At 39.9% G+C, this 17410-nt stretch overlaps 1 protein-coding gene across 1 annotated transcript in view; it reads right to left on the bottom strand.

Annotated features, from left to right (window-relative positions):
* Positions 1-14263, bottom strand: part of Spata6 (spermatogenesis associated 6) — a 99056-nt gene extending 84793 nt beyond the window's left edge. The window contains exon 1 of the mRNA XM_051188469.1: positions 14006-14263. Coding sequence (XP_051044426.1) covers positions 14006-14257 — 252 coding nt within the window. The 5' untranslated portion in view covers positions 14258-14263. The remainder of the gene's footprint in view (positions 1-14005) is intronic.
* Positions 14264-17410: the final 3147 nt, after the last annotated feature.

The raw sequence follows: 17410 nt of genomic DNA, 5'->3' as shown, positions 1-17410 counted from the left end.
TGTATCTTGGTAAGAAAGTCTCTTTGCCTTCCCCCACTTTTGACTGGGGTATATAAAGACTGTGTGTAATAAACTTGAGGCTTTCCCCCACAGTATTCACTGGAGTGCCCTCCCAAGTCTATCTCTTGTCTCTTGTCTATTTCCTTCTTAATGCACACTCCCCCTCTCAGTTATAGACTGTACAAGTCAGCTGGACCTGAAAAAATCCCTCTAAGATGTGGGCTACAACAGTACAGTCAATGATAGGACCAAAGGGGTCAAAGTAGCCAAGCTCACAGGAACCTAGATGGTGCTAGCGCATGCCCAAGTGTTAGACGCTGAGTCTCACATTTTAATGTTGGCTCTGCAGGACTTCAGTCTCCCTTTGGTGTCATTGTCTCATACTATCCTACCTCCCCTCTGAGGATTGGGAATGATGCTCACCCTATAACATCATATTGTTAGGAGTAGTTTTTTCCCACCAGTCTGGACCCACCACGGCGCCTGCCCCAAATAACACACAGAGACTCTGTATTAGATATAATGCTGTTGGCCAGTTACTTGTTTCTTATTGGCTAGCTCTGTCTTAAGTATTAACCCATTTTTATTAATCTAAGTATTTTCATGTGGTCTCATCTTACCAGGGAGTGGGGCCGGCATCTGCTCTCCCCAATCTCTCCATGTTGATTCCTCCCTACTACTTCCTTGAATCCTCCTTGTCTCCTAGTCCCGCCTATCTTGCTTTCCTATTGGCCAACAGTGCTTTATTCATTAACCAGTATGAGAAACATATTTACAGAATGACATCTCCCATCATCATATCAGTAATGTGTAACTTGATTTTGATTGTACATGGGCTCCTGTTAAGAAATTACCTTGCAAAAAAAAAAAAGAAAAAAAAAGAAATTACCTTGCATCCTAGTTAATGTCAGCTGTCAATTTGACACAGTCCTGAGTTCTGTGAGGGAATTCCAATTGTACGACTCCCTCCATCCTGATCTATGAGCATATCTGTGGGGATTTTCTTAATGGATAATTGTGGAATGGGGATGACTTGAGCTTACGACACAAGCTGTGTGTGCTGTGAATGACAGAGATGAAGAAGTAAAGTGACCCAAGCCCTTTAGTACCCAGAAGATCATGAATGAATGCCAGACCCCAAGATCTCAAATACTGAGCTATTTCCATCATAGTTTTGCTTTATTCATACTGTAGTTGCCTTGGATCTTCTCACTTGGAATAAGAATGTATATAACTTGTTTTGGTTTGGTTTGGTTCTGTTTGGTTTGGGTTTGTTTGTTTTTTCCTTTTCTTTATTGTTATTTTACAGAAGCTCACTTAGAAGAGCATAAATTTTTAAATCAAATGTTAAAGACTTTTAAAGTTGCACTTTATTCCTTGTTATATAATATTAACATGAAATAGTAGAGAAGAAGAAAGTGAAAAGTTATGGTTTAAAATGACATACTGATATATCAAATTAAGAAGGAATGAAATGTAATTAGGTTCAACTGTCAACTTGACACAGCCCTAAGTTATCTGAGATAGTGTAGTGAGATATTCACTTTGTCTTCATCTGTGGCACTGACCACACCCATTGGGGGTAGAGACAGGGCAGAAGTGATCTGGGGGAACTAGGACTGAGGAGGAGCCCAGGAGTGCTCTCTTGCTGGCAGGACAGGACAGAAGAGCATACAGAGGCATCCTTGGGACTAGGAACCTGCTGCTGTTCATCTGTCTATGTTGTAAATTATTTTTCCCAGAATAAATATCTATTCGGACTATTTGTTTCTCCTAATCCTTATTAAACCACAATAAGGTAGTTCCAGCTGGAGGAATGCCTTGGTCAGATTGGCCTGTGTGCATACCTTTGGTACGTTTTCTTGATTACCAATTGATTTAGGAGGACTCAATCCACTGTAGGTATGCTATCCATAGGCAGGTGAACCTGGTCTATGTGAGACAGCTAGTAGCGCAAGCCAAGCGTGATCTTTGTACAATAGGTGAAGGTTACACAGAAATGTCTTGCTGCTCCAAATGATGAGAATTATGGGCTGAAAAAGACCATAGTCAGACTGCCTTCTCCCTCAGCAGTCTACCTAGCAACTTCCAGCACTGTGAAAGTTAGCTGACAGGGAAGATTGAGCAAATTCAAGCAATAGACAGTCTGAGAATGAAGGCAAGGGAAGAGAAATTGGCTTCATCAGACTGTTACCTTCTTCAGAGCTGGAGGGAAGAACTAATGTACGTTTGAAAAGCAGGAGACTACACTGAAATGAAAACATAGAAAAGTTCTTGGGTAGAAGTCTTTTATAAAATGAAATAATTTAGGTGCTCATATGTCCCTCCTCCTGTCTTTCCTCTCCCTCCTTCCCTCCAACAGGACCCAGACCAGTACCATGCATAGGGCAGAATTAGGGAGTACTCATGTTCAGAAATCTAAAATCCTATTTCTTTTTAAAGTAAGTAGTGTGTCTCATTCCCTAATCACTCAATCTAAGCACACAGACAAATACAGCAAATACAGCTTACTGGAGAGATGAGGGAAGAGAACAAGGAGTAAGTATAGATCAAGTTGGGAGGATAATTAGGTTGAATCTTAATCCTCTTTTGGAAAGAATTATATTGGCTAGCAAAAATGATTTTATAATTTCCATGTGGCTATGAACAAGAAAGCCCTGATGGTAACAGTAGGATGACCTAATGCAGAAAGAAAAAAAAAAACAGAATTGGGAAGTATCAAGTGCTTACTTTGCAAGCATGAGGGCTTGTTTGGATACCCAGAACACATAAAAGATGGGTACTGTGTTGCAAATCTGTAACCCAGAGTGGAAGGGGGACAGGGCTCAAACAGACAACTAGATTTGATGGCCCGGCCCGCTAGTCCTTCCAAAGTATGACCTCTTGGTTCAGTGAGATATCCAATCTCAAAATGTGTGGCAGAGAGAAATAAAGGAAGATACCCGAAATTAACTGCTGGCCTCCATATGCACACGCTATCACATGTACACATACACTCATGCACGCGAGCACGCACACACACACACACACACATGTGCCCATGCACACATGCCCATGTACCATACATATACACATGCACAAATGAAAACAGAGTAAGGATATAAATGTTTTAATGAAGTAAGTGATACATTTGGAGGTTTGGTTATCGAGAGGTGGGTGTTTGCGAGGCCCCCTGTCTTAATTACTTTCTATTTCTGGGATAAAACACCAGATAAACTGATAAAAGAAAACATTTGGTTTAAGGTTCACAGTTCCATAGGATCCATGACATCTGGCAGGAAGCATGACAGAAGGCAGACAGGCATGGCTCTGGAGCAATAGTAGTAGCTGAGGGATTATATGTTGAGACAACAACCATGAGGCAGAGAGAGTGAGCCAATTGGGAATGGTGTGAGGTTCTGAAACTTTCTCCAAAAGAATCCACACCTCCTAATCCTCCCAAACCGTTCTACCAACTGCCAAATATATGAGCCTATGAGGGCCATTCTCATTCACACCACCACACATCCCATATAAGAAAAGATCAAGGGACAGATGCACTGTTGAGGGAAAGCAAGGCACACTCAGATCCCAAAAAGTCATATCTGAAAAAGAAAGAGAAGGCCAAAGTCTTGCATTTCCCATGACACTGTGTAATTGTTAATTTGTGTTTTAGTTGGCCTGATGGCCTTTGATGGCCAGGTCTTACATGTTCTTTTCTTTGTATCTCTATCCTGTTAAAGTGTTTCAGTTTTGATAAAATTTGAAACTAATGTAGATAGAGTCTTACATGTAACCTGACTAGAGTTCCTGCCTCAATTTCCTCAAAGGTGGCCTTTGATCTGGACTGGACATGTAAGACGAAACATTTTCCTTCACCATTGCTTTTGGTCATGTTGTTTATCCCAGCAACAGAAAACCAAACTAGAATACCTTGACTCTGACCATTATTAAGACTAGGGTAGGCCAGGTGGTGGTAGCACATGCCTTTAATCCCAGCACTCAGGAGGCAAAGACAGATGGATCTCTGTGAGTTCAAGGCCAGCCTGGATTATATAGTGAGTTCCAAGACAGCTAAGGCTATACACAGAGAAACCCTGTCTCAAAAAAAAAAAAAAAAAAAAAAAAGTGGTGACATTTCAAATTTGACTGAGTGTATTTTTCGTTATGAGGCCATGATGACCTTTAGATGGGATGTCACGATTTAGATCTAGACTATCCCCTACAGCTTCCTGCTTTAAGCACTTCATTTCCTGTTGAGAACATGTGATGTTTTGGAAGTTATAGAATCTCAGATATAGGCCTGTGTGGCAGGCCTTTGAAGGGGGCTCACACCTCAAGCTCCCATCTAGCTGCCAGTTCCTGCTCTGCTACCACATGAGGAACCTTGTTCCTACTGCCATGCTCTTCCTGCCTGTGATCATAAACTGAAATTGTGAGCCAAAATAAATATTCCCTTGCTTAAGTTGGTCCTATCAAGTATTTTGGTCACAGCAACATAAAAGGAACTAATGTAAGTACCGGAAAGACTCATTTACATACAACTCATTTGTTCTGTGAGCCAAACAGAATCTTCTCAAGGGCGTGGTAGTCTCCAGACCTATTGAGTTTTCATAATACTTAATACTGCTTCCCTGGACTTTCTATTCTCTTACTCCCCCATGGTAAAAACAGAGCATATAAATGTCTGAATTATGCTAAGTTGTAGTAAATACTCAGATTCCTTTGATACATTCCTCCTTTGTCCATTAAGAAAATTGGATGTCATTAAAAGGTACTATGCACGTTTAGTCCTTCCTTATTCCCCCATATTTAGCCTTTCTTTTTCTCTTTTCTTCATGTTATCCTGTACCCAATATGGGCATTTGTTCACAAATACACACACACACACACACACACACACACACACACACACACACACCCCTAGCTGAATTCTGTATATTAGAGAGAACTGATGGTTTGTTTCTGAGATTGCATGAATACAGATAAGGGACATGAGTTATGAAAGAAATACAAAGCTAATTATTTTCTAGTTCTAATTTTGTCATGGATTTTTTTCTTTTAGGTCATGGATAATAACATAACATATATTTCATACTAAAAGCATAAAATTTAATATGAAGCTTCCCAGCTTCCATTCTAAATGCCAACCCTAATTTTATATAAACTCATTATTTGCAAAAGTTCCAGGACTAGTGAATCTTGGTGTGTTATATTTTTATTTATTTGCAAGAGTTTTTATAATAAAATTTATGAAAAAAAAGCTATTACCATCTAGTCATATAAATAATATAAATGTCACTAAGATGCATTTAAATTCAAAGATACAAATTGGCAATTAAAAGATAGAGAAATATATAGTAATCAATCTATAAAACAGAGCCATACTCACTACACTAATAAGCAAAGACACAATAAAACAAAGATTGTTACTAGAGACCAAAAAGGCATTTAATTATTAAATAACTAGAAATATAATAAGAAATACATCAAGATGACACAGAAATTATAATCAAGTAGAATTAAAAGGACCCTAAATAATGAAAAGTATGCAGATGAGCATCTCTCCAACTTGTTAAACAAATCTGAAAACATGTTCAACATTGGTTGAGATTAGGAAAATGCACATAAACACAATGTGATTATCCCCTCCATTAATTAGGATGGCTATAATAAAACACGGACAATAACAAGAAATTATAACTTTATTATGGCTCCAATATGCATAAAAATCATAAAGCTCCTCTGGAAAATGAAAGTTCCTCAGAAGAACCAAACAATCTAGCCATAAAGTGCATCTGTCAGACTCCCAGATTCTCGGGACCACTTAAAGCCTATTTCCTCATAAAAGTGTATATACCAGCACAGAATAGTTATCTATAGTATCCATAGTATCTAAATGGTTGACACAATTCAAATCTTCTTCAAACAATAAATGGATAAGCAAAATGTGGTGTATCTACACAACATATTATTATTTAACCATAAAAATGATTAAAGTACTACATCCATGTCATCACAGGGATAAATCTTAACTATATCATGCAACATGACAAATAATTACATAATTCCTTTTAATTTCTACACAGTAGTCAACTCTTTAGACATAAATTGATACTAGGTCACACACTAGAAGAATAGATGACAGATGTAACAATTGCCACCTCCCTTAGATGTTTTATACCTAAGTCACACCCAACTCCATCCCACATCAAAGGGAAACAGGAACTTGTAAAGTTAGAGTATGTGTGTAAGAGATACATATACAAAATATTTTCTCCATTATCATAAACCCTATCTTCTCCCAATTGCTTCTGGTCATGCCTTCAACAGTGTGGAGAAATTTCTAGAAAATATTAATTGCTAAGGAGAGAAGATCACACTGACTATAGGCAATTCTGTTGCTCTGTGCTGTGGGCACAGACCCAATAAAAGATTGAAAGGTGAAAGCCAGACTAGTGTCCTTGTTCTCCTTGGACTCATCCAAGCTTTGAAGAAGTACCTCCATCTCACACTTCCAACACTATCATAATCTGCATGACAGTAAGTCTTCAAGTGTGGAGCTAACTGACCATGGACTATATCCTTTGAACATAGGACTCTTAAGTAAAGATTCTTCTTTTAAGTTGTTCCCAGTTTCCATAAGTTACTTCAGTCACAGACATGCAAAGGTAACTAATACAGGCCAGAAATACGTGGATACAGAGATGTATGGCCATTTTTATAACTAAGTCTGACACTGTGGTCAGATCTGTTGGAGGAATTTGTAAGAGATTGCGGGTGTAGGCTAGAGAAAGCTTTCCATGGTGAGCTTTTAAGGAAAATTTAGCTGGTGATATTGGTTGGAGTTCAGGAAACTGAAACATGGATCAGAACACAAAAACAGACAGACTAATGAGGCTTCCAGAAAGGAGCAAACACTTTATTGGGAATTGGACTGGAGGTCATTTATGTTAACGTTTTTGTCAGAGAAATTGTCAACACTTTGTCTGCGTCTTAAGATATTTGTGGGAGATCAAGTTCAGACAACAGATTTATTTGACAAAGGAAATCTTTAGGCACCTCTAGACACCAGACTGTGAGGGTGGTTACCACTGGTTGCTCAATGCTATATTTACTATTAGAACTGGGGACAAAAAAGAAAAGAAAAGAAAACAAGCAGAAGGCTTTGGGAAGTTGGCAGGTAGCCAGAAAAGGATCAAATTGAAAATACTGGACATGTAAGAGGTTTGCCAGGACTGATCATGCTCTGCCAGGTGAAAATTTACTTGGCTGTTCAATTATGGTCCACACACTTGGTGAAGTCTGGTCAAACCCTGAGATGTCCCCAAAATATGTTCCCCATACATAAAAGTACATTGCTTCTTTTCAAGCCACTTGCAATCACACACACATTTCTTGTCTTCAACTACTTTAATCCTAGGTGTTTTAGTGAACTATATCAAATGCTCAAGTACCTTCCCATTCTAATCCCAACTTTTGGAAGGAAGAAGTAAAATATCTGGGAGTTTGAGGCTAACCTAGTCTACCTGGTGAGTTCAGGACAACATAGGGAAACCCTGTCTCAAAATAGAATACTAGCAGGTATGTGCACATGTAAGTATGCATATGTAGTTTATGTATGTGAGAGGTAGAGTAAAAAAATGTGCGAATAACACACACATAAATTAAACTTGTAAATAGGCCATAAAGTATAGTGGGGGGGGTAAGCAAGAATTATAAACTATTTGAGGCCAAGTAATTTAAAAATCATACTATCAATATTTTGAAATGGTGGCAGGCCTTACTGGGAAGTAAATAAAGTTCCTTGGGCAGATAGTACAATGAGAAAAATACTGAGAAATGCAGAGGAGTGTGAAAGACTTAGGATGGTGGCTTGTCCAAAGAAGGAAAGCAGGTATTTATTATCTTGGGGAGATAATACTGGAAACGGCATTCTTATCTGTAATCTTTGTTTCTTAAGCTGGGAGCAGGTGGATGATTTTCATTATGTTATTGCTTGGAAAGTTTCACATACCTAAAATGTTTTAAACAAAATGTTTTTAGGACAAAAATAAACATGCATGTAACTCAAAAACCTAAAACTCTGACCTAAACACACAAAGGATACTAAATTTAAAAATTGCCCAGTCCAGCCCAGCAAAGCAAATGGAATGAGTATATTCTAAACTAAACAGAGAAAGAGTTCAATATCAATACAATCTGGGTCTGAAAAGGGTGCTCAGTGGTTACAGCCCATATTGCTCTTGCAGAGAAACTACACTCCTATAATGTGGCTCATAATTCCAGTTCCTGGGGATCTGACACCCTCTTCTGGCCTCTTCAGGAATCTTCACTCAAATGCACATACCCACACAGAGACACACAAACAAATATGTGTAACTAAAAAAGATGAATGAACAAAATCTTTTTAATGTCCAGTTTTACAGACCACGGGAACAATTGTTAAATGGGGAGGTAATAATATCTACTAGTTATATTTTTCCTGCTGTTAAATGGGAGATATCATCATTATCTTCTATTTGTATTTTCCTGGTTGCCTCAAATATCTTGAAATTAAATGTTTTTAATGGTAGGATGGCAGTGTTTGACTGAGTGAGGATCGCATGCACTGTACCACTGTTTGCTGTCAACAGCCTGAGGTTAGGTATGAGGTGCAGTAAATATAGAGTTAAAAAACTCAGAATTACATAAAATTAACCAACACAAGCTTTAAATAATGTTCCCCACTTTCCTTGCTATCTACTTAAGCTCTGCAATATTTTCTTCCTTCTAATAAAAAAATGTGAAATACTCAATAAAAACGAAGTACAAAGTTGAAACAGCAAAAAAAAAAAAAAAAAAGTCCTTTCCTATCATAGATTAAGTGTCTAATACTAAGAGTAAAAAGCTTTGCAAGTGTAAGTCTTTAGATGCTGTTTTAAAAAGTGTAACTTGGCACATCATATCATTCCTGAAAGATTCCTCGAGAAAGTCACACTTTTCTCCCCAGCAATATATTTTCTCACAAGTCATATGGCTCTGTTGGACGACACAAAATGCTGTGTAATGCAGTCCAACCTTTCCCGCCTGCTGTTGCTCTCGTCTTAACCACAGCATTACATGGTACAAGTCCAAGGGACCTCCTAATACCACACTGTAGCAAAAAGTAGACATGAGAGGGGGAGCGGAGAGTGGGGTGCCACACTTTCAACTCACAAACAGAGATTTCTAGCTTAGCTTATATAAATATAAAATATATTATATATAAATATAAAATATATATATTATATATAAATATAAAATATATAAAACTATTGAGAAAAAGATTTAATTTCACCACAAGAGGAAAAAATGGGCAGCAATACAGCATGAGATGCTCTTTACCTGAACCTGGTCTCTTCCAAAGGTAAGATCCATGACAAACACAAGCAAGCCACAACAAATACCCATCAGTAATAGAATAGAAAGCATCAACTCAGAAATCTTCTGCATATCGAAGGAAGCAATTAACAGAGTAAGAGACGGGTAATGGAATGGGAAAATATGTGTAAACCATATCAAACTATATATTTACTAGAGGTGTAATATCAACATATATAAGGATTAAAAGAACTCAGCTGTAGGAAGACAAAAAAAAATCCCTAATTTTAAAATGGGGTAAAGGACTTTACCTGACAGCTCTCAAAATGGAGACATACAAATGGCCAATACATACTTGGAATAGTGCATCCACCTCTAATCATCATGGTAATACAAATCAAACAATAAAATATCAGCTCACATTAGTCAGAAAAAACATTTTCTATAGACAAGAATGTGGATAAATGGAAGACCTTGAATGCTGATGGTGGAACTGTAAATTAGTATTGACATAAAAACAGCATGAAGAATCCTCAAATAATGAAAACTATAACTACTTTGAAACCCCACTTCCAGATATATATTGAAAGGGACTTCCGCATACCTATGTTCATTGCAGAGTTGTTGTCATTCAGCAAGACTGGGAATCAACCTAAGCATCCATCACTGGATAAACATTGTTTATAAAAACAAAAACTAAATGTTTGACATATGATTAAAATAAAAAGAATCCTAGCATTTGCAATTTATGTATGAACTTGGAGGGAATTATACTAACTGCTGTAAACCAGACATAGAAAGACAAACACTGTGATCTCAATTGTAAATAATATCTTTTAAAAATTCAAAATCGCAGAAGCATAAAACAAAATGCTGGCTAACCAGGAACCTGGGAGTGATGGAGGGGAATATAGATATGTTGTTGGTTAAAAGGAACAAAGTTTCAGACAGGTTGAGTAAGTTCTGAGGATACAGTGCATGGTATGGTGCTCACAGTTAATAAAAATGTAATATATACTCAAAACTTCCTAAAACAATAAATCTTAAATATTTTCATTACAAAATGAAATGAAGTGATAGGTATGTTAAACTGCTCGATCTAACCACCTCATAATGTATACATGCATCAAAATATCACTGTTATGACTTAAATAAGAAATGTCTTCACCAGCTTGTGTTTCTAAACACTTGTTCCCCATTTGGTGATATTGTAGTCTGGCCTTGTTTTTGGTCCTCTGTCTGCTTCTTGATCTGCCAAGACATGAATTGCCCCCAGAGAAACTTTATGTGCTGTGGGCAAAGATACCCACACTTCATGTCTTACCCACCATGGTGGACTGATATATCAAGAGCCAAAATAAACCTCTCCAATTGGTAGCAACGTTTGGGGGGGGGGGGCAAGTCATGGAACCTTGATGAGACAGAGCCTTGCTAGAAGAAGCATACAACACTAGGACGGATATTGAGGGTACACAGGCTCATCCCATTTCCTCTTCTCTCTCTGCTTCATGTTTGCAAATAGAAATAACGATAAGCCAGCTTGCCATTCCCACCCCATGCTGTCCCTGACTGTGGCCATGCCCTTCCCCACCAGGATAGATTTTATCCCTCTCAATGCATAACCTAAAATAAATTCTCAGTTCCTTAAGTTGTTTTTGAGCATGGTACTTTATCAAAGGGAAACAAAAGTAACTAATATACCACTCTACTGTCTTACTTTTGTCTGTCAGGTAATGGCAAAAAAAAAAATACAGCCACTTTGTACACTGCAAATACGTATGTTTTAATTTGATGTGTTTTTTAAAAAGAACATTGTCATATGCATATACACGAGAATATTATTCCATGATTTAAAAGAACAACCCACTGAAACATACAACATTATTAAATCTCAAAGTCATGATCAGCATGGCACATGACATAAAATATTACACACTGTATGTCTCCAATATGAAGTTGCAGTGCTCCAAACTAATCTAGAGAAACAAATCAGAACAGCAGTTCCCTTCCAATGAGAAGCATGAGGGAATTTCATAGTAATAGACATTTCTAAATATTGATCTGGGTAATGATGACATGAATGTGTGAAGTTACCAAAATCCACTGAGAACAAAATAGCATGGAAATGAAGAATTCTCTATAACAAAATGGAAACATGGAAATGAAGAATTCTCTATAAAAAAAAATGGATTGACTATAAGACCTAACAATCAAATGGTCAATTTAAGATATAAAGTTTGGATTTTGTTTTGAGAAGCTAACTATGAAAATTATCTTTGTGATAACTCATAAAACCTAAATATGGACACAATATTAAGATATATTATTATGTGCTATGTCTCAATTACGATTATGGAATTGTGGTTTGTACAATACCCTCATATTAGAGTATGCATGCTTCAATATTTAGAAGAATTATGGTGTCAGCAATTTACTTTCATTTTTCAGCAAATACATTTTGCAAAACACATGCACATATACACAGACAAATCAAATTAATGTATACAGGTCATAGCAAGAGTTATTCATTAAAAAGCTCTTCCAATTATGCTGTATGATTGCAATTTGGGAATAAACAAGATGGAAATGTTCACAAATGCAGAGTGATCTCCTGGATATATCAAATAAAGTACAGCTTGGTTTATGTAATATTCTGCCTGCTGCATAAGAAAATAAATATCATGTGTAAAGTGTGTGTGTATCTGTTTATATTCTGGCAATCAATGGTTACCTGTAGTAGTGAGTAAGAGTGTGTGTTTGTTTATAGCATGACAATGACAATGGTTACTAAAGGTGAAAACTTTTTTAAGAGCTCCAGTTTTGACCTATTAAGATAAAATTACAATTGAAAAAATAATAAAAATATTTGTGGTCTTGTGATTCCTGTATTCAATTAAAGCCAAACTAATCTTGTTTAATTTGTGTGGTGGCTAATAGCCATTTTTTTGCTCCTTCCGAACGTTGGAGTCTTTTAAAGAGCTCTTGCTAGACAGAAAACATAGCGTGTGTTCATCAGCACACAAAATAAAGAGATGAAATGCAATGTCTTAGAAAATTTGGGGAACTACAAAATATTATAACACAGATGTTTATAAAAATAGGAGTATTTGCATCTGCATACTTCGGAGGTATAGCTGTCCTCCCCCACCCCCAGTAAAATGTATACCAAGAAAGCAACATAGTGAAATAAAATATCTCTGACTCCCTAGGGCTATAATCAGGACAGTGTATGTCCTCTTAGCAAAAACTGGTAACAGAAAGACAGCCAGCCTGTCAGGAAGCTGCATTAGGTCATGCTGCTAAACCATTGGTTACAAAGAGAGGAAGCAACAGCCAAAGGCAAAGTCTACAGAGAACGGACTTGGGAGTTTCACTAACTGTCTTGGATCTAGCACATTTAGAAATCATTATGCAATGTTTTGGTAAACTAATCATTCTATGCAAAAATAAAAACGTTGCCAGAAAGTCAATTTGTAATTGCAAACACAGAAAGCTAGGAACAGTATAACGTTTCTGCATAAAAACTTCTGTGTCTGAAAAGGCCCTTAGTCCCGGAAACTTGCTTGCCCTCCATTCCTGCTGCACCCCGCCCCACCCAAGCTTCTCCTTAAGGCTGAACAAAAGACCTGAAAGAATTTTTGTGACTTCTAGGCTGGTTTAGGTTCAGTGCTACTGAGGCCTCTTTGAGGGGAAAGAAAGCCAGAAAAAAGGCGGGGGGGGGGGGGGTGAGTGCTACTAGTGTGAGTAGTGAGTGCAGAAAAAAGCTAGTTTGCAGTGGCGGACAGGAAATGCAAGAGGGCTCCTTGGGGCAAACCCAGAAAACGACAGAGAATGACCCCTTCTTATGCTGGGATGCCAACAAGAAGGCTGAATTCGTATGAGGGTACTTAAGGATGAAGGCATGAAAAGAAATGAAATAAGGAATTGGAGGGGTTATGAGAGAAAACCAGAGTTCTCCTCTAAGAGAGGAAGTAAGTAGGGTCTCTCTCGGGGATGACAGGGAAGAACTTCAAAATTCTCGGAAGGTTATCAAGGGGAGTGGGGACTTCTCAACACCAGGAAAGCTCCTCGCTGGAGGACAGGTGGGGTTCCCTGCCTCAGCATGTGCAGAGTAACTGAGTGGAATTGCAAGCTTGAAGTAGCTGTTCTCCTGAAAAGCTGACCAGGTCTTTCGTGGAACGACTGGAAGGATGCGAAGGGACCCCTCTCAAAATCAGGAGGGTTTGGGGACTGGAGGGAAGAATTGAAGTGGCTTCCTAGGGGTGGGGTCTGTCCTGGGAGGAGAAGGCAAGAAACTCTGTGCAGTGACGCCACAAGTAAGTTGTTCTTAGAGTTAGAGACCACACCTTGATTGTAAAGAGGGTTCCTACGCTAACAGAAAGTTTGGGAAAGGATCTGAAAACTCGCAGGTTTTGGAGAAAATGCCACACCCCCAGACTGGAGCAGGGGTCCAGGAGTTCCTCACCAGAACAGGAGTAAAGAGGAATTCAAAGGGAACTATTGCCCTGGGAGCGCAACAATCTGGTGGTGTGGAAGAGATCCGAAAGCACTTCAACGGGAAGTTGGGGTGAGACCCCCGCGAGGCTGGAATGGGCGGGCACATGACATTCCCAGGGGTCCCCAGGGCCGGAGGCAAGCGGCGGACGCTGAGGCTGGGATGGGGCAGTGCCAGTCCAGTACTCACAGAGCGGATCTCCAGCGCCAGGGCGCATTGCAGCGCCTTCACCTTCGGCATCCGCGCAGGGTGGTGCGCCGGGGAGGGACCCCGGCCTCCGGCCCGAGTGCAGCGGGAAGACGCGGGACAGGACAGGTCAGGGACAGGGAGGAGATGAGGTGGCGGCGGCGGTGGCAGCTGTGGCCCCCAGGCCGGGGCCCGCGGTCCAGCCTGGGTCCCGCCGGAGCAGCAGCTGAGCGCGGGGCGCGGACTCGTTGTCATGGCAACCCGGAGGGGCGGGGCCGGAAGAGGCGCGCCGGGGCGGGGCATACCCGAGTGAGAGGCAGAGGGCGGGGCTAAGAGGTCGATGGGGCGGGGCTTCTGACGGGGCGGAGTCTTCTGTGATGTCAAGCTGTGAGCACAAACCGGTAGGAAAGGGGACAGTCCTGCTATGGGCCAGTGCTAAGGTCTGGGAGTCTTAAGTTCCAAAGTAGTGATGGCACCATGGGGAAGTGGCGTCAGCCTGCGGCCTCAGTCTCCCCAACTATACTACAATTACTAATCTTCCTTGAGTTTGAATTTTATGGTACACTTTACAAAATCAATATAAGAAATAGGGAATTAATGCCCAAGCCAAAGTCAAAAATAGGGCTAGAACCCAATCTTTCAAGTAAAATCGCTGTTGTCTCCTGGGATCACCATCACACTCCCCTTCTTAGTCACCTGTTCTGTGATTCTCTGTTGGTTTGTCCCTATTTCCCTACGGGATTTCCTGTCTAATTCACCACTTCATGAATCTCAATGTCTGTTGCTCAGATGGAACTCTGAATAACACCCACAGTAAAAAGGATCCTGGCCATAAATCATCACAGATAAAAAGAACCTAAGGCTGTCTAATTAAAGTCCATGTTAAAGTTATTTTACTGAATAATGTTAACTGTGTTTATGTAGAGTTTATGTATATGAAGAGTATTCAACACATTCTAACAATGGAGAGGAAAGTACCTGTGTTATTAAGCCTAGAAAGCCTAGAAAGTGCCCTGAACATCACCTTACAAACTTTGTCCTGGGAGTAAACCCTGCAATGACTTTTGTTACAGTAAGTCTTCTGCTGACATATATGCATTTCCAAACTATATTACTGCTCATTTTGTCTTGATTTATGTTAAATGGATTTAGTACTTAATATTCTTCTGTGGTTTGCATATTACCTTATGTTATGGGAGATAGACAATATTGATGTTATGTATTTGAAGTTATTTCCATAACTAGACAATATTCTAATACAGAAACATACATTGATTTATAAATATACATTCTTTATCCTATGTATTATTGATGGTCATCTGCACTGTTTATATTTTGTTTTTATTAGCAATACTGCTATGAACATTCTAGAATACGTTAGCACTTGAAAAGTGGCTCCACAGTTAAAAGCACTTGCTGTTCCAGACACCAGAGTTGAATCCCCAGCACCGACTTTGGGCAGCTCACAGCTGCCTGTATCTCCATTTGCAGAAGACCTGATATACTCTTCTGACACCCTAGTAGACACATATACACATACACAGATACATATACACATAAATGTTTTTTAAACCTTTAGAGCAGGTAAATTAATGCATGTGTGGTGGAATGGAAATGGCCCCTGTGCAACATGCGGGTATTGCATGTGTGGGGTTTGAAAGTAATACTATTACATCTTCCAAATCTACACCAGTTCCTGATTCATCAAGAAAAATATGAGTGCTTTTTTTCCCTCTTGCCAACATTGGTGTTTGCATTCATTTAAGTTTTTAACTTTTATTGATTCTTTGTAGATTTAACAACATGCATTCCAATCCCTGTTATTTCCCTATCCCCTCACATCTGTGCTCTGCCCTAGCAACGCCCCTCAAAAAAAAATGTAAAACAGAGGCAAAAACAGAACAAAAATAATCTTATTGTTGAATCACACAGTTTACACTTTAGTTCATTCATCTATTCTTTCAAGAGTTCATTGGTCTGACTCAAGGCTTCTGGCTTCTGCTACTCCACTGATAATGGGCTCTCACTGGAGCTCCTCTACATATCCTGTTGTTGTCCTGTGCCATGGAGATCCTGCTGTTTTGGATCTGTAGGTTTTTCTCTTCACATGCTCTGACAGTTCATAGATATGGTGGATGTTAGGGTGGACCAACTCCTAGCCCTGGTTCTAGACCTGGGTGGTAGCTGGGTTGATCAGTCCACCAGCTTTTCCTCATAGTCACTATTCAGGTTAGATCTCCAGCACTGTCAAGGCTAGCTCACCCAATGCAGCCTGAAGCAAGGAACTGGACCATTTCTGTTCTCAGGTCCTCAGATCTGGGTCACCCATACTAGCAGAGCCAGCTCTACTGTTTTGTCCAGCTAGATGCAGGGCCCTCTCTCATGATTTCTGTAGGGAGCATATGGGGAGGGGATGGCATCAGCTCTTCTGCTCTTACAACCTCGGGTCAACTCGCCCGTGTCCCTGACCATAGAGTCATCTCTAGTGTACTGCCCAGGTGAAGTGCATGCCTATGGTGAGGGGTGGAACTATCTTGCTCAAGTTTGGGAGAGGGTGCTGCTTTTCTCTAAGCTGCAGAGCCAGCTCTCTTCCTAAGGTATCCAGCAAGGGGGGGGGAGGGACAGCTATCCCAGGGAGAGTGATGGGCAAGGCATGGTTCCAATGACGCCTTATGCTAACACGGGCCACAGACATCATCATATACTACAGCTGCAGTAAGACCAAGGATCCAGACATGGCCCTCAGCAGCAGCTTGAGCCCAGATTCACCCATTCATTTCCTAGGACCACTTTTTCCTTTAGTTTTGGAACATATTTTCTCTTAATTTCTTAAACATGTCAGGCATGATAGTACACACTGTTAATCCTAGAACTCAGGAGGCAGAGGCAGGTGGATCTCTGTGACTTCCCAGCTGGCCTAGCATAAGCAGCAAGTTATAAATCAGGTTTATGTAGTAAAATCTGGTCTCATTTTTTTCTCAAACACGAGTAAAATATCTGAAGCTGTAAATTAATGTGTATATGCACATGTGCATCTCTCTTTCTTTCTCTCTCTCTCTCTCTCTCACACACACACACACACAGAGAGAATTGTGTGTGTGTGTGTGTGTGTGTGTGTGTGTGTTGGGTTTCACCTCTACAGGTATGTGTAAAGGGCAACTGATTCTCTACCTTGTTTTCTGAGACAATGTATCTCCCTGAACCTGGAGACCCCTGTTTGGCTACACTACCTGGCTAGTGAGCTCCCAAGCTTCACCTACCCCTTCCATCTTATCCCATCCCACTGTGCAGGAGTTACAGATATGCACAACCACACTCAGCCTTTATGTAGGTGCTAGGGATCTGAATTCGTGTTCTCATGTTTGCTCACCAAGCACAACCTGCTTGTCCGTCTCTAGCCTACTCCCC

The sequence above is a fragment of the Phodopus roborovskii genome, unplaced genomic scaffold, assembly GCF_943737965.1.
Source record: "Phodopus roborovskii unplaced genomic scaffold, PHOROB, whole genome shotgun sequence".
Taxonomy (NCBI): Eukaryota; Metazoa; Chordata; class Mammalia; order Rodentia; family Cricetidae; genus Phodopus; species Phodopus roborovskii.
The sequence above is the reverse complement of the archived record's forward strand: the minus strand, read 5'-3'. Positions and strand labels throughout refer to the sequence as shown.